This window comes from Syngnathus floridae, chromosome 13 (genome assembly GCF_059516105.1).
Source record: "Syngnathus floridae isolate MCC-2025c chromosome 13, RoL_Sflo_1.0, whole genome shotgun sequence".
Lineage (NCBI taxonomy): Eukaryota > Metazoa > Chordata > Actinopteri > Syngnathiformes > Syngnathidae > Syngnathus > Syngnathus floridae.
Genome location: NC_142425.1, coordinates 3758583 through 3786416, shown reverse-complemented (window position 1 = coordinate 3786416; position 27834 = coordinate 3758583). Strand labels below are relative to the sequence as shown.

The 27834-nt window shown below is 47.0% G+C and overlaps 2 protein-coding genes and 1 long non-coding RNA gene across 4 annotated transcripts; 1 reads left to right on the top strand and 2 right to left on the bottom strand.

Annotated features, from left to right (window-relative positions):
* The first annotated feature begins 3446 nt into the window (after nt 1–3446).
* On the top strand, nt 3447–17500 carry LOC148388152 (insulin-like growth factor-binding protein 3). Of its 2 annotated transcripts, XR_015862005.1 has the most exons (6): nt 3447–4084; nt 8989–9079; nt 10369–10691; nt 10834–10953; nt 15218–16693; nt 16778–17500. XR_015862005.1 is itself a non-coding variant. In XM_088393566.1 (5 exons), exons 1-5 carry the CDS (start codon nt 3809–3811, stop codon nt 15326–15328), a joined length of 921 nt encoding a protein of 306 aa, XP_088249692.1. In that variant the 5' UTR covers nt 3447–3808; the 3' UTR covers nt 15329–17500. The 2 variants fall into 2 exon arrangements, 1 of the variants encoding a protein (XP_088249692.1); XM_088393566.1 differs by having other exon boundaries at nt 15218–17500.
* LOC148388153 (uncharacterized) lies at nt 14939–15631 on the bottom strand. The gene is made up of 3 exons (XR_015862008.1): nt 15554–15631; nt 15382–15461; nt 14939–15279 (listed from the first exon to the last, which is right to left on the bottom strand). It is a non-coding gene; the product is annotated as an uncharacterized LOC148388153 (long non-coding RNA).
* Nucleotides 17501–17834: 334 nt separating the features above from the next.
* On the bottom strand, nt 17835–20526 carry LOC148388151 (insulin-like growth factor-binding protein 1). Its single transcript, XM_088393568.1, has 4 exons — nt 19953–20526; nt 19598–19767; nt 19231–19359; nt 17835–18939 (listed from the first exon to the last, which is right to left on the bottom strand). Exons 1-4 carry the CDS (start codon nt 20335–20337, stop codon nt 18829–18831), a joined length of 795 nt encoding a protein of 264 aa, XP_088249694.1. The 5' UTR covers nt 20338–20526; the 3' UTR covers nt 17835–18828.
* Nucleotides 20527–27834: the final 7308 nt, after the last annotated feature.

The following is a 27834-nucleotide window of genomic DNA, read 5'->3' as shown; positions in this document are numbered from 1 at the left end:
GACTTCAAAAGAAAAAAATTTGTAGAGTGAAAGTATAGATTCATGGCATTATTTTTTTTATTACTATTATTGTTATTGTAGTGATATTTGAATTATTATTGTTTCTATTCCAGTAGTGGCAGGCATGACAAATAACTCAACCAACCTGTGTACCCATTTACTGCCATTCATACAACAGAATATATGCATACCAGGGCTGTGGACTCGGTCGGATTTTTGCACCGAGTCCGAGTCCGAGTCCGGCCTCTTGACCACCGAGTCCGAGTCCGAGTCCGAGTCCGAGTCCGAGTCCGTGTCCGAGTCCGAGTCCGAGTCCGGCTGTCCATTTTTTCTGTTAATTCATGTGACTGCTTAGTCTTTATTCAAGGCCAATTTAGATCAAAATCAAAATAATGATATAAGCTGGGTGACATAATCATCCTTGACATTGGTACATAATGTAAACATTAGCCTAAGTGCAACTCAACGTGGCCGCATTGATCGTAAGCAGGGCTGTGGACAATATTCCTACGCGCATTCTCAGCAGCATGATGAAAATAAAATTGAACGTATTTTTTTTTTATTGTCGGACTCGGTGGACTCGGTCAAAATCAGCACCGAGTCCGAGTCCGGCAAAAATGACCGAGTCCGACCAAGTCCCCGAGTCCGAGTCCACAGCCCTGATGCATACATATACATATGTACGTATACATATACTATATGTATACATAAGTATATGTGCGCATATAATATAAATGTACATACATTCAAACACATGCATCCATGCATACATATGTACATATTGCTCATGTGCCTTTGTTTTGTCCTGCAGCGACTGTCGAGAGTGATGCCCAAACCACAACGTGCAGTCTCTCAGGGAAGCGGAGCATTTCTTTTAAATGTGTTTTGTACTTTGTGCAGCTCCAGAGGTCTAATTACGGCTGGTTTGATCACACAGACACCCCAATCTCAAAGACAGACTCTACAAATCACACAGTCATTAGTGGCCAAATATGCTTTTTGGTTTGCTTTGAGGGCTTGGCAACACAACATAAAGCCACGGCAAATGAAAGCAATCAAGTTTACAATTGGTTTCATCGCGCCATACGGACACCAATGGCACTTACGCAAACCCATTGGCTGTAAACGCTTTTTATTTGAAAGTCAGGATATAATTAGAAACTTGTGGCCTACTGAGTGTGTGCGTGTGTGTGTGCGTTTTTGTGTGTCCGACTGTGTGTAAAACTTGATGAGTGTGTGTGCGTGCGCTACATTTTTCCCCGCCTCTCTTTCTCACTCACACACCCATTCTTTCCCTCATTAGGACAAGAAGTCCCAAACATTTTGTGTCAGACATCAAATTGTCATGAGGAATTTCACAGTGCTCCGTTGCAAAAATATATTCTACTATACGGTCAGGAAATATGAATCTGCTGTGCTCAAGTTGTTGGCACCACACCAAATGTTTCTGCTGAACCAAGAACTGCTGGCTTAATTTTCACATTGCTTAAAAGTGACATTCCATCCACCTGGTCAGAGATGTCCCAAAATGGGCTTACTTTAAACTATTTTTCATCATTCCTATATCGGAATAGCTGAATGTTTTGTGGGGTCACAAAATTTCTTCCAGACTGCACAATGTGTGTGATTTTTGTTGAACATTTGGTCGTAATTCAGTTCACCAAGTCCCACAAATCTAAATGTGAACATCTTAGACAACAGTTCTTGCGTCCCCGTCGTGTCTCAGAACAGTGAAAAGTCGTTGGGATGCAAATCTATTTCTGAAGCCGGATTTAATTTTCTTTTTTCACTCATAAAAATGCGTCCTTCCTTGCGAGGACCAAAATTGGACCGTGCGTATGCTTCTCAACATTTGACAGGAAATGTGTTGTTCTCAAGGCCTCGTAAGGGAGAGAGATTTATAAAGTGGGCATCGCCGTGCTTGCAAGTGTCATCATTTTGATCAATCTTTTCCTGACAGCCCCCACCACCAAACCCATTTTGTATCAGTTGTGTTGACTAACCTGCTTTGCGGGAATGTCACAAACAGGGAGCGGACGCCACGGCTAATTTGCACCACTCCAAATACATTGGCACACAAACGACAGGCCAAATCTCACTCAAGTTGTTGATTTGACCTTTGAGGAATGTCTGCATTGTGAAAAAAGGGAAGAAAATCGTGACCCTTGAAGTGAGTCAGCATTTGAGCATGCAACCCGCGTGCTTTTCCCTGCCGCCTACCTGTGTGCAAAGGTTAAGGTGGCAATCCTCTTATGCTGAGTGACACTCTCTGATCCCTCCTGCTCTGCGTCCTCAACCCCATTTGTGCAAATGTCCATTTTCCTTCGATGAGGCACAACATGAAATGAGGCAAGTGACAACTTTGGTCCAAAGAGCGCAACGTTGTCCCTCAGGGTGGAGGCAAACAAATAAATCAGTTGACAACTTTCAGCTCCCAGAAACCTCAAATGATAAAGTGCAATGCGCCAGCATCACTGATCTGACTTTGCATTTCCAAACAAATGATTTTCGGCCCAAAATGTGCTACATTGTGGCAATGTAACCCAGACGATCGTTGAGCGGACTGCCCAAAGTCCAAAGAGAAAGACGTTCCTTGAAAGGGAAACGACAAACTGTCAATGACATTGCACTTGGAAAGCAAAAATGTCATCCAGACCGTTTTTCAAGCCATCATCAGTCCGACCCTGAGATAATCGTGATGAACGTGAAGTTCAACTCTGCCACTTGCATGGCAAAAAAAACTTGGGGCTGGCAAGTGGGGTCAGCGTTTTGCTGAATTGCTAAAATTGGGAGGTAACCAAAACCTCGTGTGGACAGCGTGACAACAAACAAAGCAAAAGGTCGACAGAAGTTGAGTGTTACTGCGGAGAGTCAAGTCAGAAGAAAAAGTCACCCTAGCACGACAAATGTTATTGCTATTGGGCGAGTGTTTCCTTACACTTTGCTTGTTATTCAGAATGTAGTCTCAACACCTTTTCTGCTTCTGTGGTGGATATCACACAATGACTGATACTGATTGCTTTATTTTCTCAGTGTGTACCCAACTCTGGCGTTTGTTATTGCAGAACGAGAGGCTATGCTGGATCCAGGGGCTGCGGGGGGCTAGGGAGGGGGTGTGCTGCGCCTGCACAATCCCAATGTTGCCTTCCAAATCTTGTGGGGTCCGCTGGCATGCTGAAGATGACGCGCTATAGCTGCAGGTATGACAATCCCAAACAGTCCGTAAAGCAACATTTCTTTGGCTGCAGCTGGTTGCACAAATACACACAAAAAAGACTGCTTTAGTGTATTAACATGAAGAACAAATACTGCCAAACATTTTTTGTATTGCCTCCAAGGAAACGTTTTCCAAATGTCAGCTTTAGTGCAATTTTGACTCACTGAGTCACTTTAATTGCGCCACCAATTGGTGATAGAAAACTGTCACGACAACTCAAACACAAACGCCTGCACTGCAGCATGAAAGCATGATGCACTTTGTCCAAGTTTTTCCTAACTTTTTTTTTATGCGCTGCAATTTCTTTTCTCCTATTGCGCAGCAGAGCAGGTTGCGCAGACGGCCGGCCCATCGGAGTGAGCAGCTTCGTCTTCCTAGCGGATGTTTATCGCGGTCCCTCATGTCTGGACTCTCCGTTTACATTATTCATACGGGGGAGGGAGTGACTTCTTGGCCTTTTCCCCTCCTGTATAAAACGAGAAGTGCGCGTCAAAGAAAATACAGATGGAGAAGGCCAGCCGGCTCGCGGTGCCACCGAGAGCAAACTCCAACTGCGTTCACTCGTTGTGACAAACGCAATCGGCACGTACTATGCCCGCGCTCTGCCTGCTGTGTCTGACGGCCACGCTGGCCGTGCTCGCGCGATCGGGTGTCGCTGCCGTGGGGCCAGTGGTCCGCTGCGAGCCGTGCGACGCCGCGGCGCTCCTGCAGTGCAAGCCTCTGCCCAAGGACTGCGCCGAGCGGCTGCGGGAGCCGGGATGCGGCTGCTGCGTGACGTGCGCCCTCGGCCGAGGGCAGCCGTGCGGAGTGTATACGGCGCGCTGCGGCTCGGCGCTCACCTGCCAGCAGCAGCTCGGGGAGAGCCGGTGTTGTGCTCGATTTGGTTCCCCCGTGAGATTTTGTTCCCCCTGCCGCGGGAGCGCGCACAGCTTGTTTGGAAAGCGAAAAACCGATGCCGTACGGCGTCGTACGGCGTCAGCACTATGTTGTTTTCAATAAAAACATGAAGAACTCACGTTTGCGTCAGTCAATTTTAATTTTTATAAGGGATTATTGTCATTTGATGTCTTTAAATTCATCCGCGTTCTGCCATTGAAGCGGGGTGCATTCAAAGACCAGTCGTAAAGACGGAACACTCACTCACTTCACCAAAAAGCAAGGATATAATTACGTGAGCTCTTTGCATAAACCTCGATGCAAAGAAACTCCTCCTTTTGGGTACCGTTACATGCTACAAGGAGTATATATTACAAAGGAGACTTTATTCTTAATTGTAATCATCATTCATCCATCCATTTTATTACTCAGGTATTTTCAAAGCAAATTAATATTGTTGCATTTATTAATTTGCTTTAAAATGACCGCGCAATATAATTAAAAGCTGACACTCTAGCAATGTCAAACGTGTTAGTTTAAGAAAAAGCCAAGATTGTGATCAAATCTTTCATAACGACAATGATTTGAGTGAATTGATTTGAATGAATAATTGAGAAGACATTTCAGTTCTGAAGGCTCCTTTTGTCCCAAGCAAAGTGAAAGGTGGTGGGATAAAAATTGTAACAGGAACGCTATAAAAAATGTCAAGCCGTGAATATTTGTGCCCCCCTCCCATTTTGAGAACGGTGAGTCCTGGACATCGACTGGCTTTTTTTCTGTCTTCCTGGGGGTCTGCTCAGGTAGTGTGGCAAATTTGAACAGGTTCCCTCATTCCTGGCCCAAGTTACAGGGGGGGAACAAATCCTCACGGGTGCCCCGTGAGGATATGTTCCCCCCCCCTTATTTTGAGAACGGTGAGTCCTAGACTCCAGCTGTTTTTTTTTCTGTCTTCCTGGGGGTCTGCTCAGGTAGTGTGGCAAATTTGAACTGGTTCCCTCATTCCTGGCCCAAGTTACAGGGGGGGAACAAATCCTCACGGGTGCCCCGTGAGGATATGTTCCCCCCCCTTATTTTGAGAACGGTGAGTCCTAGACTCCAGCTGTTTTTTTTCTGTCTTCCTGGGGGTCTGCTCAGGTAGTGTGGCAAATTTGAACAGGTTCCCTCATTCCTGGCCCAAGTTACAGGGGGGGAACAAATCCTCACGGGTGCCCCGTGAGGATATGTTCCCCCCCCTTATTTTGAGAACGGTGAGTCCTAGACTCCAGCTGATTTTTTTCTGTCTTCCTGGGGGTCTGCTCAGGTAGTGTGGCAAATTTGAACAAGTTCCCTCATTCCTGGCCCAAGTTACAGGGGGGGAACATATCCTCACGGGTGCCCCGTGAGGATATGTTCCCCCCCCTTATTTTGAGAACGGTGAGTCCTAGACTCCAGCTGTTTTTTTTTCTGTCTTCCTGGGGGTCTGCTCAGGTAGTGTGGCAAATTTGAACAGGTTCCCTCATTCCTGGCCCAAGTTACAGGGGGGGAACAAATCCTCACGGGTGCCCCGTGAGGATATGTTCCCCCCCCTTATTTTGAGAACGGTGAGTCCTAGACTCCAGCTGTTTTTTTTTCTGTCTTCCTGGGGGTCTGCTCAGGTAGTGTGGCAAATTTGAACAAGTTCCCTCATTCCTGGCCCAAGTTACAGGGGGGGAACAAATCCTCACGGGTGCCCCGTGAGGATATGTTCCCCCCCCCTTATTTTGAGAACGGTGAGTCCTAGACTCCAGCTGTTTTTTTTCTGTCTTCCTGGGGGTCTGCTCAGGTAGTGTGGCAAATTTGAACAGGTTCCCTCATTCCTGGCCCAAGTTACAGGGGGGGAACATATCCTCACGGGTGCCCCGTGAGGATATGTTCCCCCCCCTTATTTTGAGAACGGTGAGTCCTAGACTCCAGCTGTTTTTTTTTCTGTCTTCCTGGGGGTCTGCTCAGGTAGTGTGGCAAATTTGAACAGGTTCCCTCATTCCTGGCCCAAGTTACAGGGGGGGAACAAATCCTCACGGGTGCCCCGTGAGGATATGTTCCCCCCCCTTATTTTGAGAACGGTGAGTCCTAGACTCCAGCTGTTTTTTTTTCTGTCTTCCTGGGGGTCTGCTCAGGTAGTGTGGCAAATTTGAACAAGTTCCCTCATTCCTGGCCCAAGTTACAGGGGGGGAACAAATCCTCACGGGTGCCCCGTGAGGATATGTTCCCCCCCCCTTATTTTGAGAACGGTGAGTCCTAGACTCCAGCTGTTTTTTTTCTGTCTTCCTGGGGGTCTGCTCAGGTAGTGTGGCAAATTTGAACAGGTTCCCTCATTCCTGGCCCAAGTTACAGGGGGGGAACAAATCCTCACGGGTGCCCCGTGAGGATATGTTCCCCCCCCTTATTTTGAGAACGGTGAGTCCTAGACTCCAGCTGTTTTTTTTTCTGTCTTCCTGGGGGTCTGCTCAGGTAGTGTGGCAAATTTGAACAAGTTCCCTCATTCCTGGCCCAAGTTACAGGGGGGGAACAAATCCTCACGGGTGCCCCGTGAGGATATGTTCCCCCCCCTTATTTTGAGAACGGTGAGTCCTAGACTCCAGCTGTTTTTTTTCTGTCTTCCTGGGGGTCTGCTCAGGTAGTGTGGCAAATTTGAACAGGTTCCCTCATTCCTGGCCCAAGTTACAGGGGGGGAACAAATCCTCACGGGTGCCCCGTGAGGATATGTTCCCCCCCCTTATTTTGAGAACGGTGAGTCCTAGACTCCAGCTGTTTTTTTTCTGTCTTCCTGGGGGTCTGCTCAGGTAGTGTGGCAAATCTGAACAGGTTCCCTCATTCCTAGCCCAAGTTACAGGGGGGGAACATATCCTCAGCTGTTTTTTTTCTGATGATTTGTGCAGTGATACTGTTATTAATGCACTTTATCAACGTCTTTGGCCTTATTTGGGTCAAACAACTTTGACAACTTCAATAATTTCAATAGTTTTCACAGATGATTTATCTGACTTGTGCTTTGTTTGTGGGGAAGCTACACATGACACAGACGACAGATGGGTAATTATGTCAGGTCTTGTTAACTAATGCATGTGATGATTAAGAAATATATTGAATGACACATGCGTTGTAAATTATTGTAAATGTGCTGCATTGTATGATCTTGCTTTTTTCTTTGTTTACCAGATTCAGTGTGACGAGTGTTGCAGGTGGTTCCATCTTTTATGTGTCGGGGAGCCTTCAACCGAAGGCTGTTTTTTGTGTGCAGCATGTAAAGAAAATAAATGCTAAATATTTGAACCTTGCTTGAAGACCATTTTGCTTTTTGTTTTATTAATATTTTTTATTTTTTTATTTCATTATTTAAAAAAATATATATTTTTTTCTTAATAAAGTTTAAAGTCATTATTTTTATGTATGTTATATGATAAAGAAACAAAGTTGTTTGACCCAAATAAGGCCAAAGACGTTGATAAAGTGCATTAATAACAGTATCACTGCACAAATCATCAGAAAAAAAACAGCTGAGGATATGTTCCCCCCCTGTAACTTGGGCTAGGAATGAGGGAACCTGTTCAGATTTGCCACACTACCTGAGCAGACCCCCAGGAAGACAGAAAAAAAACAGCTGGAGTCTAGGACTCACCGTTCTCAAAATAAGGGGGGGGAACATATCCTCACGGGGCACCCGTGAGGATTTGTTCCCCCCCTGTAACTTGGGCCAGGAATGAGGGAACCTGTTCAGATTTGCCACACTACCTGAGCAGACCCCCAGGAAGACAGAAAAAAAACAGCTGGAGTCTAGGACTCACCGTTCTCAAAATAAGGGGGGGGAACATATCCTCACGGGGCACCCGTGAGGATATGTTCCCCCCCTGTAACTTGGGCCAGGAATGAGGGAACTTGTTCAAATTTGCCACACTACCTGAGCAGACCCCCAGGAAGACAGAAAAAAATCAGCTGGAGTCTAGGACTCACCGTTCTCAAAATAAGGGGGGGGAACATATCCTCACGGGGCACCCGTGAGGATTTGTTCCCCCCCTGTAACTTGGGCCAGGAATGAGGGAACCTGTTCAAATTTGCCACACTACCTGAGCAGACCCCCAGGAAGACAGAAAAAAAGCCAGTCGATGTCCAGGACTCACCGTTCTCAAAATGGGAGGGGGGCACAAATATTCACGGCTTGACATTTTTTATAGCGTTCCTGTTACAATTTTTATCCCACCACCTTTCACTTTGCTTGGGACAAAAGGAGCCTTCAGAACTGAAATGTCTTCTCAATTATTCATTCAAATCAATTCACTCAAATCATTGTCGTTATGAAAGATTTGATCACAATCTTGGCTTTTTCTTAAACTAACACGTTTGACATTGCTAGAGTGTCAGCTTTTAATTATATTGCGCGGTCATTTTAAAGCAAATTAATAAATGCAACAATATTAATTTGCTTTGAAAATACCTGAGTAATAAAATGGATGGATGAATGATGATTACAATTAAGAATAAAGTCTCCTTTGTAATATATACTCCTTGTAGCATGTAACGGTACCCAAAAGGAGGAGTTTCTTTGCATCGAGGTTTATGCAAAGAGCTCACGTAATTATATCCTTGCTTTTTGGTGAAGTGAGTGAGTGTTCCGTCTTTACGACTGGTCTTTGAATGCACCCCGCTTCAATGGCAGAACGCGGATGAATTTAAAGACATCAAATGACAATAATCCCTTATAAAAATTAAAATTGACTGACGCAAACGTGAGTTCTTCATGTTTTTATTGAAAACAACATAGTGCTGACGCCGTACGACGCCGTACGGCATCGGTTTTTCGCTTTCCAAACAAGCTGTGCGCGCTCCCGCGGCAGGGGGAACAAAATCTCACGGGGGAACCAAATCGAGCACAACACCGGCCCCTGCAAGCTCTGCTGGAGGGACGGGGGGTGTGCACGAGCGCGCCGTCCAAAAAACTACACGCCATCCTGGTTCCGGCGCAAAAACAAGGTAGGCAACGGTGCACGAGCGTGACACGCGAGGCTTGCCAATCGCGAGCGTCATTGCCGCTGCTGCCGCTGCTGCCGCCGCTGCCGCCGCTGTCGCCGCTTCTGCAGCAGCTGCTGCTTCTGCAGCCGCTCACTTTGCAATGCTTCATTTTTGACATGTGCAGATTTGGGCTTGCTGCCTCCCTCCAGAGGAGATATCGCTCGATCGCAAAATGTCATGTTGCTTTCTTTTGCACCTTGCCTTTACCTCAGTGTTTTTAGTGGCTTAAGAGGCGACGTTTGACTCATAAGCGAATTAATATCGTTTAACAAATTCCACAGCAGTGAAATTTGTTGCACTGTGCGCTCAACCACCCGCCAACTTGATGTGTTTGCGCACGCTGTTGTGGAATGTGGCTCGGTATTTTAGCGCTACATCATCCCTCATCGCTGACAAAGCAGTTTTCCCTCCCTCCATATCGCTACAACCTCAAGATATTTGGTGTGAACGAGCACGGCGGTGTTCACAGTGGTGAGACGGCACACACGCCACCGGCGTGTGAATACACACACTCTTGTGTGTTTAGGCACTGCTGACGTCAGGAATCCAAATCTCTGTGTGCCTTTCTTGTCTTTGGCCTTTGGGTTTGGCTGCAGCAAATCTTTCACCCAGCAGCCAAATTGTCCCGCAAACACATCGGTTGGCCTGCGTGCAGCATCCATCCACCAGTCACACTTGCAAACACACACAACTTGGTGAAAGATGAGGAAACTGCTTTTTTTTTTCATCTCCACTGCGCATGACAAGGTGGATCCTCATTGGTCCATTTGTAAGTGCAGCCGCCTGCAGGTTCCCAAATTTGTGTGCAGTCTTCTGTCATCGGCGAACATTGGCTTGCTCTATACGTCAAACGCCCTGAGTTAAACCACCATATGAATCGATGCTTTGCGAATGAAAACGACTCGACTTTTTGCCCTTTGAATCACACCGGATCCGTTTGCCACAGCCCAATTAAAAATGATATGCGTGGTCCTGTCGCTGGCTTTGGGCTAACTTGTTAATGACTCGACCTTTGTGACGCTTGCTATAAATTTAAACGCGTGTTCAGACTTAAGTGTAGACTGGATCCTACATAACTGCAAGCCCCTCTTGTTGTCGTCTGTCCTCCTTGCTGGACCAGAAAGTTTCCAGCTAACAAACAGTCAAAGTAACAAGCAAAGATTCCAAAATAAAAACAGCATTTCATTGATGGCGCCAAACATTCTGTAATTGATGTTCTGATGAGCCTTTGTTTTATTTTCCTCGTGCAGACAGTGGACGAAATCAGGTGGAGGAAGGTCTTGCCAACAAGACGGTGACGTCGAGCGCGTCGAGCGCGTCGAGCACGTCGAGCGCGTCGAGCGCGTCGAGCGCGTCGAGCGCGTCGAGCGCGTCGCCCTCTTCACCCACTTTGCCGACTGTCAAAGGGGGGCCGAGCAGAGGCGCGATGGACCCCAGGTCCCCCTTGCACAACAAGCTGATAAAGAAAGAGCAGAACAGGAAGACTCACAGCTACAAAGTGGAGTCAGTGTCAGAGGGAGCCAATATGGACATGCAGAACTTCTCCTTGGAGAACAAACGGGAGCCCGCCTATGTAAGTCAAACCCAAACAGATGTCTGCCAAAAAACAAAATAATGCTACATCATTTGATTTGATTTATAATTTGCAGGGCATGCGTTCTATGCAAGTGTCTTTCTGGCAAACACAAATCTCTCGATTTCGTGTGTGTGTGCAGGGCCCATGTCGACGGGAGATGGAAAGCATACTCAACGGTCTCAAAATCAGCAACGCGCTGAACCCAAGAGGCTTCCGCATACCCAACTGTGACAGAAAAGGCTTCTATAAGAAAAGACAGGTGACCCCCACACACCTTCTGCAAAACACACCTGTAGGCAGACCCAGCATATGCCTGAGCACTTTGATGGAATCCTCACAAGTTCATCCCCACCCACCCCCTCCTTTTTGCTGCTCCGGTTGCCTTGACAGCCACATCAACACTATATTATCGGAATGACTGCAACCATGTATTAGTGCAGTCGGTGCAGGCGTCTGACTCATGCCTGACAGGAAATGAGGTCGGTCAGGTGTGCGGTGTGGGAGCGTGTGGGGGGTAGGCCTGGAAGAATGCGGTTCTGGAGCGTGTGTGGCACGGCAGATGTGGTGCCAGCGGAACGTATGGATGGTGGTAGTTTTGGTGGAGGAGGCGTGGGCTTCTCTTGGTGAGGCGAAGAACAAATGGTGGTTGAGTTTTTCTCGTCTGTGGTCCAGGCTCAGGCCACCCAAAGTCAACCTACTTGAGAAGGAGGAGATGAGGACACTCAAACATGTTGCATAAATGGCAACGCCACCGTTGAAAAGTGGTGTCGAGACTAATCACGAGAACTACAACAGTGCATTTGAGGCACGTTTTTCTTCTGTTGGGGTTTTTGTCCGGGGTATTGCATCGTGGTGGAGAGTAGCGCGATTTGACAATCAAAACAAGCCACAACGGACGCACACATCATCAGAGAGATGCTCTCGTCGTGTAACGTTGGCCAAAGCGCTGTTTCATCCCGGTTTGCAAAACAAGGGTCTTGGCTGTTCCTTGACTCGGTTCTGTCAACAAATATCCATCAGGAATGTGTCAGCTCTGCTCATAGTCTACGCGAGCGTGCCAAGCCTTATCGGCCTTGGCTTATTTGGAGGCTTGCAGGGGTGCGGGCTCTTAAATCCATCCGAGGGAATGCGTCTTCACCGTGTGCTGCAGATTTATGACCGGAAACACGCTGAAAAGGAGACCGTGTGAACCGTCTAGGGTGACAATACTGTGAAAAGGAGATTGCACAGGCGGGGGTCTAGGAATGGGAGGGGCTGAGCTGAGTGAAGAAAAAAGGCCTAAGCTTACACTATGATTAACTGAAACTTCATCTCCAATCGTTTCAAACTGCTACCATGTTTTCACCTTCACTGCTGCCGTCAACTGCTCCCCAGGAGGCTTCACCTCCGCAATTCCTCGCCATCAGTTCGACCAGTTTATGGTCAAGTAATGTTAAAGGCCAAAGAGGGCCCCGCAAAGACAAAGATTATAGAATAACCCCAACGCTAACCTCAACACTAACGCCTGCAAACCATCTTTTAAATCAGAAATCATCAACCTAACTAAAAAAGTAACTCTTGGCCTTCTATTTATTGATTTTTTTTTTTCAAAATCACTTTTGGGGTGGAGCCACATAGCGGATGGAAAACATGCCACTGACAGACAAGTTGCTCAATGTGCAGTTTGAATGAAGTGTCAATGTGCATCTCATCTGTGTGTTGCTGGTAATCCGAGTGCCTTGGGAGGCGTCTGAGCAGTGTGAGTCTACCTTGGCCAAAGAACAAACTATTTTTAGCTGCAGCTAAATGAATTGCTTCAGTATCCCAGCCCAGGCCACGCGTAGCCTGTGCTGACCCATTCATTACAGTCATCAGTCTCAAAACTTCTCCCTTCCCGTCTGACTCTTATGCATATACACACACACACACACACACACACACACACACACACACACACACACACACACACACACACACGCACACGCACGCGCACGCGTACGCACACTCACACACACGCACACACACGCACACACACGCGTTCCCTCCGGTATTGATTTTGGGTAGTGAGCATTGTGCCAGTGTGTCATCCATGCCATCCTATCCATTCCATGATTGCACTCATCCTTGCCATCCTTCCTTGCTTGGCCTGGAATCAGCCTGCATGCACGCGCTTGTGAATGGGACAACAGTTTCAGAGTTAGTGTGTGTGTGTTAAGAGGAGGGGGGAGGGGCGGCGGCCTGAGCATGGCAGCCAGGTGCCTATGTGCCCGTTTTCTTCCTTCCTTCCTTCCTTCCTTCCTTCCTTCCTTCCTTCCTTCCTTCCTTCCTTCCTTCCTTCCTTCCTTCCTTCCTTCCTTCCTTCCTTCCTTCCTTCCTTCCTTCCTTCCTTCCTTCCTTCCTTCCTTCCTTCCTTCCTTCCTTCCTTCCTTCCTTCTTTCCTTCCTTCCTTCCTTCCTTCACTCCACGTCGCGCCAGGCAGGGCTGCCATATTGAGGGGATGTGCACAAATGTATGCGGCCACCACAATCACTTTATAATAACTGCTCAACCTTTGAGACTGCTATTTTAACTCTCTCACATGCTCTGTTCCATGCCCGGATTTTTAATTGAGTCTTTGTTCCCTGTCAGCCAGCCATGTTGGCTGTTTGTATCATGTAACATTCATGAGTTGAGCAACCAATACCAACATGTCTAAGAATATAATCGACAAACACGCGTTTAAATTTGGCCATTCCGTTATTTGTCATTCAGCGGGTCAACATTGGGTCTTGTAACACAAGCGGCCTTTATGTCGCCTTAATGATGCTGACTGTAAAACACACATTTGTATTATTTCTTATTTTGATTTTGTTTTCCTGATTGGCAGCTCCTAAAACGTCCTCAAACTGTTCTTGGATTCTAGTTGACCTCCACATTTTGCAAAATGCATGCAGACATTTGCACTGCAAGAGCAACTTGAGTGGGAACTGAAAGGTAGCCCAGCAACCGGGCGATGCATACATTGCGTACTACAGAATACTTCCTATCCCTCCTCGCTCTTTCCCCTTGACATACACAGATGCACACACACATTGAGTGTCATCATTAAGCAGGGCAGAGTAACACAATGTTAAGCTCCTCTCGTCCGCTGGGTCAGGTCTAAAATAGAAGCTGGTGGCCACAGAGTTGAGGGCACCTAAAGAGGCTACAGAAGAAGGGGGCGGGGTTTTGAGTTGAGGGGGGCAAAAACAGAGAAAGACAAGAGGACAAGGGGGGTGGAAATGGAGTTAGTCCAAAAAGAAAACAAAAACCTCAACACTGTCACACACATCACCCGAATGAGACATGTCGGACCCAGACGGCAGCAGTCGTCGCTGCTTTTGTATTTGAACAGGGCGATGAAGCGCCTTTGATTGTTTCTTGACTACACTGGAAGCTGACACCTGCTCACACTCACACAAAGCCTGATCGTGTGCCGCAGCTGTGTTTCCCGAAAGGAATGAAAAAGATATTGGCCACCAGGATTATACATCGTGCACCAATGCAAAGCCCGGCCCAAAGTAATGTGTCATTCAATTTGTACATGGTCTTGAGCTCATAAAGTTGCCACTCTACAAAAGCCCGTGGGCCATTTTATACGAGTGCTGAGGTGCACATGCGTGTGCTTCTATTTTGACGTGTCTTGGACCTGACCTTACGTGCCTTTCTTCCATTTGGACTGGGCCAGAAAAATACGGTGGGGTTGGGGTGAATGACGCAAGCCAAAGTATTTGTGCGTCCTCGCTGATTTGCGCAACATGTTGCTTGTTGACATACGTTTGGGTTGGGGGAGAGCATGCACATGCCCTGGTGCACTCGCCCTGGTGCACTCGCAGGCCATAATCATTTCCAGATGATTTTGAGTCTCTGCCAGACTCCCAGAATAGCATCATTGGTTTCCCCGCAACCCTTCTACTGGCCTTGGCAAATATTTTAGCAACGGCGTGTTTACCGTCACACTTTCTCACTCAGTGTTTCTCATTCCGAGCCTTCCATTTCGAAATGATGGAAAGAGATTGATTTGTATGTTGCTCATGTTGTGAAAGCATCACTCTGATCATTATACTCACATCATCTTGCACAATGCAGCAGCTTAGTCTGTTTTTAGCATTTACGGACTCTTCCGGACAAAAGTCTTGGGTCATACCACATTGTCAAGTCATGAATCCGTCCTGGGTGAGACGCCACCCATTGATTTGCATGCTTTGAGAAAGCTCGTTTCTCCGTCAACAATGACTGACCTTTGTCTTATTGGAGCTCTCCTACAGCTTAGCCTACTTTGGCCATGGAGGTGTAGCTAAACTATTATTAGAATAAACACATCCACCTTTCTAGATGGACGTTCCTACCCGGATTATTCTTCACCATGGGAACCCTAATCTGTTTTCAAAATATTGTCCAAAATGCTCGGCGAAGGATGGAAGGTGAGGAACATGTGAGATGTGTCAAAGTGAGGGGACCACCTGCAGTCTTGCCTGCTGTCATTGATGACGAGACTGAACTTTCGCCACCTCTTCTCTTTGCAGTGCCGTCCGTCCAAGGGCCGAAGGCGGGGATACTGCTGGTGTGTGGACAAATACGGACAGCCCTATGACGATCATGACGACAAACAGTGTCACAACCGGGAGAGCCAATGAAGGAAGCGAGGAAGCAAGAAAGGGAAAGAAAGAGAGGGGAAGGGGTGGAGCACCTGTCCGCCAAGCTGCCCATCCATAGCAACTACCTGTTCCGTGCCGAGTTCCTCTGTTGGTTCTCCAGAAAACTTTCAAGCTAAAAGGAAGAAAACGTTGAAACGCCAAGAATTTCACCATGTGCACTATTTTTGCTAGGAAGGGAGAGAAATGAGGGAATTTTCCACTCACTTTTAAAGAACTTTTTTGTGACTGTGAGCCCCAAAATGCAGCGCCTCCGTATCAATGTTTGCCCGTCTGTGAACGTGCCAGCGCCAGTCTACCGGCGCTCGTGTCCAAGTGGGATCGCTTGTATCTCGTCTATGGCTGCATGTTGCGCAAGAAGTGTTTTCCCAAAAAGTGTTTGTGTTGATACTACATGGCTAAGCAAGTACAGGCCTTGTACCATTGGACGAATCAAAACAAGTGTCTCAGGGTCGCTTCTGAAGAGCAGGATGATGGCACGGCAGGGCATCGTCTTCCTATTTAGCGCAACTTCACGGCTGCATCCATCTCGCCGCTCAACTGCTTGTAGCAGGAAAGGATCAGCTACAGACCGGATCGTGCCTTAAACGTGACCTTTACATGCCTTACCGCCATAGCAAATCGATCTTGAGTATCAAATACACCCCCTCAGCCGTACATGTAATTAGCAGCAATTACAGCAATCGAAAGATAATTAAAAATCAACTTCCTGAATTAAAACACCTCTTATTGAATTAAAGGACCCGTCTGAGCCACTCGGATCTACGAGTTCATGTTCAGTCTACGGCAAAGTATTATAGTAGTGGTGGCATCAGAAAATAGCCCAAAGCTGATGTTTGTCATCGTAGAGGCATCAGCAATTCCGTGATAAGCTTTTATCACAGACGGACCGTTGTGCGCCCTCCTCCTCTCGTCTGTTGCCACCACCTGCTCCTGTCCGTCCACGATCCTCCCAATCCTGTCCTGGTTCTGTTTCTCGTTCTTGTCCGTCCTAGCGGCGCTGAGATCCCATCCTTTGGCCGTGTCTGTCCCATTTGTTTGTTTTTTGTACGCGACTCGAAGACAATAGCGCTCCTCACGTCCTGTCAGTGGCTTGTTGAAACGTGTGAGCCTGGCGGGATTGGGTCACACCGCTGCTGGTACAGGCTACCCCTATGCTACAAGCACAAGCACTTAAAGCACTTTAGCTGCACCTGTGCAAATCAAAATTGGGCCTCTTTGCATCTGCATACGTTTCCTGACAGGCAGTGTATGTTCAATTTGTGTACTGTAACTCAGAAACCGGCCAGGCTGGGGTTGCTAGAAAGAAGGAGCAAAAAACGGAAGCCGCACCAGGACTTTTGACGGGTGAGCATAGCGAAGGCCTTTAAAAATTTTCCTTTCGTTGCAACTATTTGCATTTTGATTGTTGTTGTGTTTCTTTGATCAAAGCTTGCCCACAAATGTGTACAAGGTGGACGCACGCGCTAGCAAAGATCGACACGAGCGGGAGGAGGCCCGCCGGTCTCCGAGGCATTGGCGTCCCAGTAGCTCGCTAGCACTTGCTCAAATTGAAAGACCCGAGCCCGGCGGTACTGCGAGACTTGTTGCGAGAGGAGGACAAGGAATCAAGATGTCAAAGCTATTTCCTCCCTACATGTGTCTTTTTGTATTTTCTGGCCACTCGGCAAACAGTTCTTCCAAATATGAACTATTTATCTGAAAAGATTTATAAGCTGATCCAAACTCGGTTTCTCGTGAATTGCACAGCAAACTCAAAACGCTTTTTGGGGAATGGAATCACTACTTCATGTTGACTTTGTAACATCCAATTTCTTCTCTTGCTCCTTTTCTCCACTGGCGACTTTTTCACAACGTTACGTCTGCCCACGCTGCCATCTTGCCTCAAAGCCAGGTTGACACTCGTTTTTTATTTTTTTTATTTTGACCTTTTTGCCCGCTGGCCATGTTAAGGATCTCTGTGCACAGTTTAAATGTCAGCTTGATCCTTCCAAGTTTATTTTTGGAGCATTTCTTGATACTAAACTAGAAACCTCACATGTATTGCATTATCCAATCACGAAACCAGTTTGCTTTGAAATATCATTTGTATTTAATGTTGTGGTTTTTTTAATAAAAGATGAACACGTGAAAATGACGTTTGTCACTTAGTTTGGTTATGAGTATTGCAGCACAACATCGGAAAAGCGTCGCTCTGTTGTCTTTGCTTCTGCGGAGTAACAAATCTGCTGCTGTTTCCCACCAATGCAATCATTCTGTCTCGGAATGTGTCACTAAGGATCAAGCGAAGGTTCCGTTTGTAAAAAATAAAAATAAATCCGTCAGTGCCAAGCGGGCTGGCAGCGGGCACGGGAGGCCGAAGCGCATTCCTGTGCCCGAGCGGGGCAAACGGAGTGGGTCAAAAGGTAGCGCGCGGCTCAACAGCCTGGCCCCAGCTGGCTAAAGTTAACACCGCCTCCCCTTTGATAGCACCACGCACAAGCCGGGGTTAAGTCATGTTTTTATTAAATATATCACCTTTGGGTTTCTTACATTACATCTCAATTACAAAAGTGAGCAAGCGGTCGGTTAGTCTCTTTGGAATCAATAGAAACAATCCTCTCCAACAGCAGCATGTAGATCAGAAGAGAGGTGCCACTCGAGAACCACAGCACGGTTCAAGCGTGGGACTCCTTCCATGTGGTCACGTGTTCTTATCCCGAGAGAACGGCAACATACGAGGTCGAGTAGCAAGTCTTGTCGACAGACACACAAACACAATTGCAAGAGGACACATCAATACTGGAGGTAGGTAAATGTTGAAATACCCGTCTGAGCGGAGTTGCGTCAAAATGGCGGCGCCCGCGCGGAACCCGGCTGGGGAGATCTTTTTTGAGACTACGTCCTTGTTCCAATTGGACAGCCTTGCAGTCACTCCCAAGAGCTGATGCTGATTCGCATCAGGTCTTGAAAGACATTTAAATGGCAGCAATGTAGAAAATGATATCAAAATATTTAAAAGCAAAAAAAGTCAACAACAACAGCAATCATTGACATTTGAACGCTCAGTGCTTTCATTCTCGCTTGGTTTGTCACAAGCAAACCTCCAGACAACTTCGACGGTACAACGAGCTCAACTCAGCAATGGAGTTAGTCAGGGCGAAGATAAATATATACACATTGAACAGCCAATAAAAAAATAATAATAACAGTAACACAGAAATGTCATAAATACCAAAAATAATAATAATGACACAACAACAGCACACATTCAACCCAACTGAAATAAATAGACTGAAAAGTAAATACGTATCAATATTAAAATCTCCATTTTGAAAAACAAAAATAGACTCTTGCTCTTCTCTTTGGGACAGAACGGGGCGATAGCAGTCCCACAACAACGTGTACCTGATTCAAACACCACCAAGGACTGGGTCAATAAATAAACAGCTCTCAAAATGGAAAATCAGTGGCTCGCTTCTTTTTCTTTAGGAGATTCTCGCTTAAGAGCACTCGGAATCTGCCGACAGCTCGCCGGAGCCTAAAATCTTCTTGCCATTCCAGGAGTTCACGCACCAGCATCGTCCCCTTTGGCCATCCAGAGATGATTCACACTACGGACAGATCAAATCATTTCAATTGACCTTCCACATCAAAGTAAGTTCTTATAGATTCATTTGGATCATGCACACGTTTTGCGTGTGTAGCAGTCCACTATTTATTCCCCCAGTATCGACATTTTAATTCATGTCCTGAGCGCAAGCGACTGCTGTGCTGATTGTATTTGCACAAGTGTATAACTGGACTGCATTATATTGACAGCAAACTGTTCAAGAATATTAGAAAGAGAACTGACTGGGAAATTTGTTCTGGACTCATGCTGGTCACGCAGTGCTGGTACCAACCTGCTTGGCCTTGTAAAGCCCGTGTTTGTCACAGTTGGGGAGGTAGAATCTGGTCAGCTTGTCTCCGAGTTTCTGTTGCGATTTGGCAATTTTCTCCAAGGCTCTTTGCAGCTCGACGTGACAAGGCCCCTGTGTGGAGCAAACCCGCAACAGGAGCGTTAAACAAAAGCCTCTCCACATTGGAGCCAGCCACCACGTCGGCTGAAAACCACCAACTGCACCCCCGTATCAAATAGCATATGGGCTCCCCCTAGTGGCAGTGCCCATCGTACCATCTATCTTGTAAAACTTTTAGCAACATAATTCCCATGGATGAATTGACAGTGGCGTCCGTAAGCCTGCCTATATGGGGATCTGCCATGCTCACCTGCTCGACTATTTTTTTGCGGATGGCGACGAGTTTGGCTTTCATGCTCTCCTGCGCGTCGGCAGTCGCCCTCGGGTCGTATGGCTTATTCTGGCCGGGGAGGTAGTAAGTGAAGCCGGGGTCCGAGACCACGGCGACATTTTCCATCTCTGCCTCCTGCTCGCCCGGATCTAGAGGAGGGACGTTGAATTGGATGAATTGAAACGGATGTCCGGGGGAGGGGGGGAGGGGGGGGGGGGGGGGGGGGATGAGGAAAAAAGAGAAAAAACGGCTGTGAGTGGAACAATCGGCTTATTTATTGAGCTGGATAAATTAGATCGTGTGGTAGGAAGCGGTTTTGGGGAAAAAAGCCTACCTTGTGTCTGAAGCTCCTCAGTCGGTTTGGGCTCGGAGCTCTCCGTGCACACGGCTTGTCCCCGGGTGAGAGAATGTAGCGGTCGGGGGTCCCCGGGCTTCGGGCTGCACCTCAGTCCGGAGCCGCACGGCGCCGTGTAGATGCCGCACAGCTCATCGGCCGCCAGGGCGCAGGCGGGACAACATCCACAGCCGGGCTCCCTCAGCACCTCCGCGCACCCGGGATCCACCAGCGGACACTGGCTCAGCCTCTCGGGAGTGCACGGCGAGCACCGGATCGGCTCCGGCGCCAACACCGGGGACCCCAGCGTGACTGTCCCTGTTGCCAGCACGGAGCACACCGCTGCCACCACGACGTGTTTCACGGAAAATCCACCCCAAAGCATCTCGAAGCCTTTACACTACACTACGCAACGACACAAATTGCAGCGCGATCGAGTGAATGGTCAAAAGTCAGCCGTTATACGGTTTCCCAGCGTATGTCGCTCACGAGAATGTTTCCTTTGATTTGGGGGTGAAATGTCTCTGTGTGCGTTGCGCGCAGCCCTATTTATAGCCGCCGGCTCGTGTATGTGTGTTTGACGCATCGGCGTTATGAATGATTTCAGAAAAGAAGGTGTACTGATAGCCTGGCCTCTGATTGGCCCACCGACGGTCGGCCCGCCAGCTCATTTGAATACAACAATCCGGTCAATATTTGGTTTGGAATAGTCCGTGCTTGCGCATATTGTGGACCAGTGAGGACACCAATGTTGTAAGCAACGACACACGATTTTCCCACCGGGGTGTCACACTAAAACAACTTTAATCACTTTATAAGGCTCCACGACAACGAAATAGTTGTCCTTTAGGCGATTTTTTTTTTTTTTTTAAATAACGACTTGGAATTTTCTCATAACCAGATTTATTGTTGAATGAATCCGTTTGAGTGCACGGTGACGTGGTTCTTTCAGCGCCCGTGTGAATAAGCCTCCTTTGTCTGGAGCTGCCCCCATTCATGGTGCGCTCCGCGAACTTTTTACATCCCGTTTGGGAAACTCAATACAGTAATGAGCGAAAATGCGGTTGCGCACGTCTGGTCGGAGTGCGTGGGCCTTTGAATAGAACACACTGGCTCCAATCTGAGAGAAAGAGTGCATCCGCGCAGGGAGACGCGCATTGAGTCAAAACATTTGTGTAATTGACGGTTCCCGCTTGGGACACACTGAGAAATTGAAATCCGGTCTTTTGCGTGAGCTGTGAGGTCGCAATTTGGCCTCCAAACCAACACAAGGCCAGTTGAAATGACCACTTTCCTTGTTTATTAATAGAAAAGAAGTTGGAGCTGGGTCGCGCTGACCTGACGTGTCCACTGGCACGTTCCTCAAAGTGCACGCGCGTGCGCGCTTTGGGTAGGAAGAGGCTTTTGAGGCTCCAACAGCTAATCACAGCTCTTGCATGACCTCCTTCAAGTCACCAATTCAGCTCACGCTTGTTGTTATTTTTATTTTGTTTGTGTACAATATATGTTGTAAAATAACATCATGAGAAGGCTTGTTCGTGGTGACGATTTCTGATGCAACAAGCGTCCCCGTGTGATTGGCCCACGCAACTTCTTGATAGGATTGCATCATCTGTCAACTGCTCCAAGGCTCTTGGTCACGTGAGCTCACGTTTGGCTCAAGGTTGCAAGGTGCACCCAACCTGAAGGCATTTTACACAAATTGCCAATTCGGATGTTGTTCAATATTCAAACCTACGCACATGCCACGATTTACACAGGCAATGAAAAAGGATTGACAATAATTCAACCAAAAAGGTCAGACAAATGGAAAAGAAACATTGTGACTGTGTTAATTTTCTTAGCTGTGTGTTTGTTTTTCCGGTTCAATAAATGGCTCTTCCTTCAATTGAGTTTAGGGCTGGGCAACGATTTTTGCAAATGAAAAACTGGGACGCTAACCTCATCTATGTGATATTTTTCTCATGTATTTAGAGACAAAATATATTCTTTACAATAAATGACTGTGTGTTGTCAATATTATAGTTAGGAGAGATCGTTTTGAAACAAAAGGGTACGTGCTCAGAAAATTCAAATTTTACGCTGTGAAAATTGCAACACTAATTTGATGCAACTTGCAACCGTCAACTCATATTAGCCACTCCTCATCATGCAGGAATCCCAAATATAAGTGACAAGTATAATCTTCGAGACAGCAATGACTTGTAATAGCCTACGTGAAACGACTTTACCGAATACGTTTGAACGACTTTGCAGTGTACGTTTTTGTCACAACAGAACGGCTGAAAAGCGAGGACCCCCACGCATGTATTTGGAAAGGAAAGGGATACTTAACTTATGGCGCCATTTTCAGCAGGAAAAGGTGAACACCTTCAAAAATTGATGCTGCTGCTGCTGTCAACTGCAAACGGCATCGGCCAGTAATGAGCAAGTTCAGTTCGCAAATGTGGCGCGAATCGTGACTGGTTGGCAAAAGGCAAACTTTTTACTACTGAAAATTGCTAAATGAGTCAAATATTTCTCATCAAAAGAGCTCCGAGTGCGCCGGGGGCCTCCGGGGGATGGCTCATGTAGACCTTGCCAGAGTTGCACAAGATCAAAGATGGCCCAAAGGGTTGACACGAGTCAATACTGGACTCATGCTAAACCTAAGCTAACTCGATGACAAAAAACTTATGAGTAACCACCAAGCATGTCTTTTTTCCATTTGCTTTCATTTTGCACTTGGGCAAGTGGTGCGGCTTCATTTATAGGCTAGCTGTATTTTAATTGTGTCAGTGAGACCTCAGATAAACCGGGATTGAAGGAGCGCTCCCCCGCCACCCCACCCATATGCTTTGTGTGAGTTGATGTGCTGCTGGGAGCAAGCACATAAATTAGATGATGCATGCATACATGCACAGTTGCCTAACCACAAAGTTCTCAAACAAGTTTGTGCTTGACTCACAACTTGCTCGTCTGTCTGTCATCGTATGCCTTCAAAACAGAACCTTATCGTCTATGGAGGTGGTAATTCAGCCTTAAGGACTCAAACTTGATTTATGGACCTGTGATCGCTGGCTACCTTTGTGTGCCATCGCATCCCGCGCGCTTGAGGAGAGCAGAGTTATCTCAGGTCAAGGGCAGACCTACATTTTATCTCCTCTGTTGGATGCCGGCCCAACCCAAAGCACGCGGTCGGGTATCGTCGCCGTGGGGTTTGTGTTGGGCAGAGCGAGACGAGGGAGGACAGCTCTTTCATATGTCACGTGATGTTCAAACAGCACTTGGCCTTGAACGTCCCGCGGCTGGAATCTTTACCTTCATTTCTGGATTACAAGACGCACCCGAATATAAGACGCACCAGCTAAAATTGGGGGGAAATCCTGTTTTGTTCATATTTAAGCCACACTGGCATGTGTTTTAATGTTTAATTCCCATATATGAGAATATGCACAAAGCATACAATATCATAAAAATCATGAAAAATCCATAGATAGGCCGCACTGGACTGTAAGCCGCAGGGTTCAAGGCTTGTGCAAAAACTGCCGTCTTATAGTCCAGAAAATACAGTACATTTGTCAAGAGTGCCCGGAAACCATCTCCTTGTCTCAGGAGACAAGGAGAATACACACAAAAACGCGTCACTCCATTCCATTGAGCTTGATTCAGACCTTTGCACAGTGTCAAAAGGAGGATTTCTATGTCGTATGAACTCCGGGTGTGTGTGTGTGGGGGGGGGGACTTGTTTGAACCCACACCCACAAAAAGAATGCACAGCTGCATGAATGCAGCTCTCAAAGACTAACGTAATGTTTGACATGTTCACTGGAACAAATACAATTGATCATTCTGAATTTAGCTTGGTATATTTAGATTCTATTTGGAACTATAACTGAAACTAAAAACAACCAAAAAAGAAAGCAGGACCGGATGTTTATATTTGTGACAAAACAAAGTGTTGCAAATGTACAGCTGCTGCCGCTTGATGTCATCCAAAACAAAACCAAAAAAAAGGTTTGCACAGTTTAGCAGGTGGCTGCACGCAAGGAATAGTATTGCTAATGCTAGTCCTGATGCTAACATAAGCGGTGCCCAGCTTGGTCCTTCTCTGGTTTCCATGGCAACAAGAGGGGACACTCTTGTTATTGTCTAAATTGTTGGGTTCCCACCGACCGCAGGGATATCTTCCATTCTTATTTGAATGCGAAATTGGTTCAACACCAGCAGTGAAATGGAAGTGTGGAAATGTTTCTCTCTTCTGCCATCGGGCTACTTTATCTTTTACAGCGGATGATGCAAGAATACATCAGAGTCGGGCCGCACGTTTGCGTCACTTGGTATCACGGCTGGCTACTTTGCTGACTTTGTGTCCTATTTGGAGAAATGAAGTCCGCATGCGGCAGGATGTTTTGATGCGTGCCTGTTTGTCAACTTTACATGTGCTTGTGAATGTGTGTGATTGCACACCTTTGTGTGGGAAACCCAGGAAGTGAGCGCTCCCATGTGCCGGCCGACGTCCATTGTGTTTGGTTTCCTTCGCTCTCGTACTTCTCTGAGTGACTTTATGTTTAGCTGCGACGTTTCCGTCTCTTATTGTGCCGCTAATGAGAAGCCAGAGGAAGTGTGTGCCATAGCATGCTAGCACTTGGCAAAATCAACTGGATGGATTCTCATCAATGGGCGCCTTTGGATTTTGCATGTTTCCAATCCAAATCCAGTCCAGACATACAAGTAGGCCACGTCAAGGTGTTTGGAGCTCTTCATTTGTCGGTTGCGCTTTGGAGAGCACTTTTAAAAAGGACTTTGAAAATCCTCCTTCTCACCCAAAATACCACAAGAAGGGTCAAAGCGCTTATCTTTGACATATGGATGGATTCCAAATCATTTTGAGCCCGGCTACATTGAGGCGGTCAGTCAAGGCTTTGAATTATTTTCCACAATTCCTCAGGTGACGGCACTCCGCCTTGAGCGCTTTACGGCCTTTGGAGAAGCGTGTCAGATTCTGTCTTTGAGAAGAGGCCAAACATATGCGGCAGGAGTAGGAAAGACTGGGCCGGCCGGCCGCGTTCTTACACAACCTGGAGTTCATTGACCCGCCGTGTTTTTGCACTTGTGGGGAGAACAGAACGGAGTGCCCAGAGAATAACACTCACGCTGGGGAAATCCTTGATTGGAACGTAGTGTGGAGGAGGATGTTTTGCTCAGCTTATCAAAAAAGGAGAGTTGCTGTTTGGGCTCCATATTGAAGTGCCGCAAAAGCCACTTGGGAAACAAACAACAAGCATGGGTACAGTTGCTTTGTGGATCGCATTGGACAAAGGCTATGTTACAACAAAACAGTCATATAAGGGGAATTTATATATTCATTCATGCATTCTATTTGTTGGGACTTTATCTTTTGAATAAAATATAATTAGTGCCTTACATTTGTTTTTGTGGTTTTCAAGGAGACTTACTTACATAATCTTTAGTTAAAGGGGCGAATATTACAGAAGCATAGAACTGCCAATTTGGAATACAAACTTTCAATGGTCAAACACGTGTATACATACTTGCAAATACATTTAAACATATTTACAGATTTAAACATGGGTACATATATGACATGACGCTTGTGTGTGAAGGAAAAATGGCAATAAGCTACACTGAAAATACGATTTGAATGGCAGTGAGAAAACAATGACAAGAAGCTACTGTTCACTCTGTACTGACTAAAAGTGCAACATTGCAAGCCACAATGTTGGGACAATTTTTAATGAGCGGGAGTCCCCTGTGCCCCATGAGCAAGTCAAACTACACCAGGCACGTGCACTCATAGGAGGCAGGTGAGGCAGTTGGTTTCCTCAGCTGTCACCATAAGTTGTTAAAAAATGAATAATATAATAAAACATAATATAATATCTGTCCTGTGGTCTATGCTTTTCATGCAATTTTGGTGTGTTTCCTATACATTTGGATCATTTTCATAGTCAAAATAGCTGTATTTCTTGTTCAAATAACAACGGGAAACGAGAATCATGGAGGCTGAGGCAGTGACGGACGGGTAGTGCCTCTCAGGGCGTGCGTGTGAGCGTGTGCACTACTCACACACTGTACTGAGCGTGTGCAAACGGTGCGTGCTTGCAGTCAGCGGGAAAATACGGGCCTTGAGGCATCCAGTACTTTTGCCTCAAAGATGAGGCGATAGTGAGCCTGCGGCTAATAGTTCACGACACGAGTAAATCCGAGAGTAAATTAAGAAGAAAAAAAAAGAAAAGAAAAACAACCAACAACATTCGGTGCTAACGCGTTGCTATTTGGCTTTATTTTCCCTGAAAATGGAGGATATAAACTCCAAGATAAGAAATTTTTCAAAACTTGACTTTCAGTCAAAGCAAGAAATCATAAGTAAAGGAAGACCAACGCCACATTTGTGAGGATTAATTCAAACTACAAGCCTCCCGAGACAGACTACAACACGTTCGTTTCAAAAGGATTGGTACTCTAAAAAAGACTTCATTTACAAGTGAAGGTAAGAATACTGCAGTGGTGTGTTTAAATGCACAATGGTGTGTTTAAAATGTTATTAAATTTACCGTATTTGCCGGTGTATTAGTCGACCTTTTTCGATCAAAAATCGACCGAAAAAAATCGACCTCGACTTATACACCGAGTCATAAAATTTAACTTCGTATTCATCGCTTCAAATCTGATTGTAACTAAGGCCGTTTCTCATGCATCTCATTGTGCGTGGGTGCGCGTCCGTCAGGCTCATCAAACAGCGAGAAACTGAATCATTATAAAGCGTTCGTCGCATTAACACGCATCCTCAGCAACAATTTCAAATATTCTCACCTCAATAACGGACATCGAAAGCCAGGCAGCGACGATGACTGCTAGGGGGAAGTACTGGGTATTGAGCGAATGTGCAAGTCATCGCGCGTCAAGCAACGACAATAACTACCGGTACGTAAACATTCAATCGCCATGTCTAAATGAATGTCATTGGCACTTAGAAAATATTCGCCAAACTTGGCTAGACTTCCAGGGGAAGAGGCCGAATTTTCACTTGTTCTGGCCGACCGGAGGAACCAGCCGAGGCGGAAACTTTACGGCGGTTGAGTCGTTCGCACTTTGAAAATATTCGCCAAACTTGGCCAGACTTCCAGGGGAAGAGGCCGAATTTTCATTTGTGGTGGCCGACATGGGGAACCAGCCGAGGCGGACACTTTACGGCGGTTGAGTCGTTGGCACTTAGAAAATATTCCCCAAACTTGGCCAGACTTCCAGGGGAAGAGGCCGAATTTTCACTTGTTCTGGCCGACATGGGGAACCAGCCGAGGCGGACTCTTTATGGCACAAGAGCCGTTGGCACTTAGAAAATTTGAACCGGGCGGCGTGCGCGAGTGCGCGGCCCGCTGGAAGTCGAATGAGGCTCCGCGATTTCATCCGCGGTGCTTATAAACAGCCGATCCGCTCGGCGGGAGCTATTTCCGGCCACTTGGCGCGTGTGCACGGCCTCCCGGTGGTGCCGGGCGGCGTGCGCGAGTGCACTGGCCGCTGGAAGTCGAATGAGGCTCCACGATCTCCTCCGCGGTGCTTATAAAGTGCCGATCCGCTCGGCTTGGAGCTATTTCCGGCCTCCCGGTGGTGCCGGGCGGCGTGCGCGAGCTCGCCGGCCGCTGGAAGTCGAATGAGGCTCTGCGATCTCCTCCGCGGTGCTTATAAAGAGCCGATCTGCTCGGCGGGAGCTATTTCCGGCCACTTGGCGCGTGTGCACGGCCTCCCGGTGGTGCCGGGCGGCGTGCGCGAGTGCACTGGCCGCTGGAAGTCGAATGAGGCTCCACGATCTCCTCCGCGGTGCTTATAAAGTGCCGATCCGCTCGGCTTGGAGCTATTTCCGGCCTCCCGGTGGTGCCGG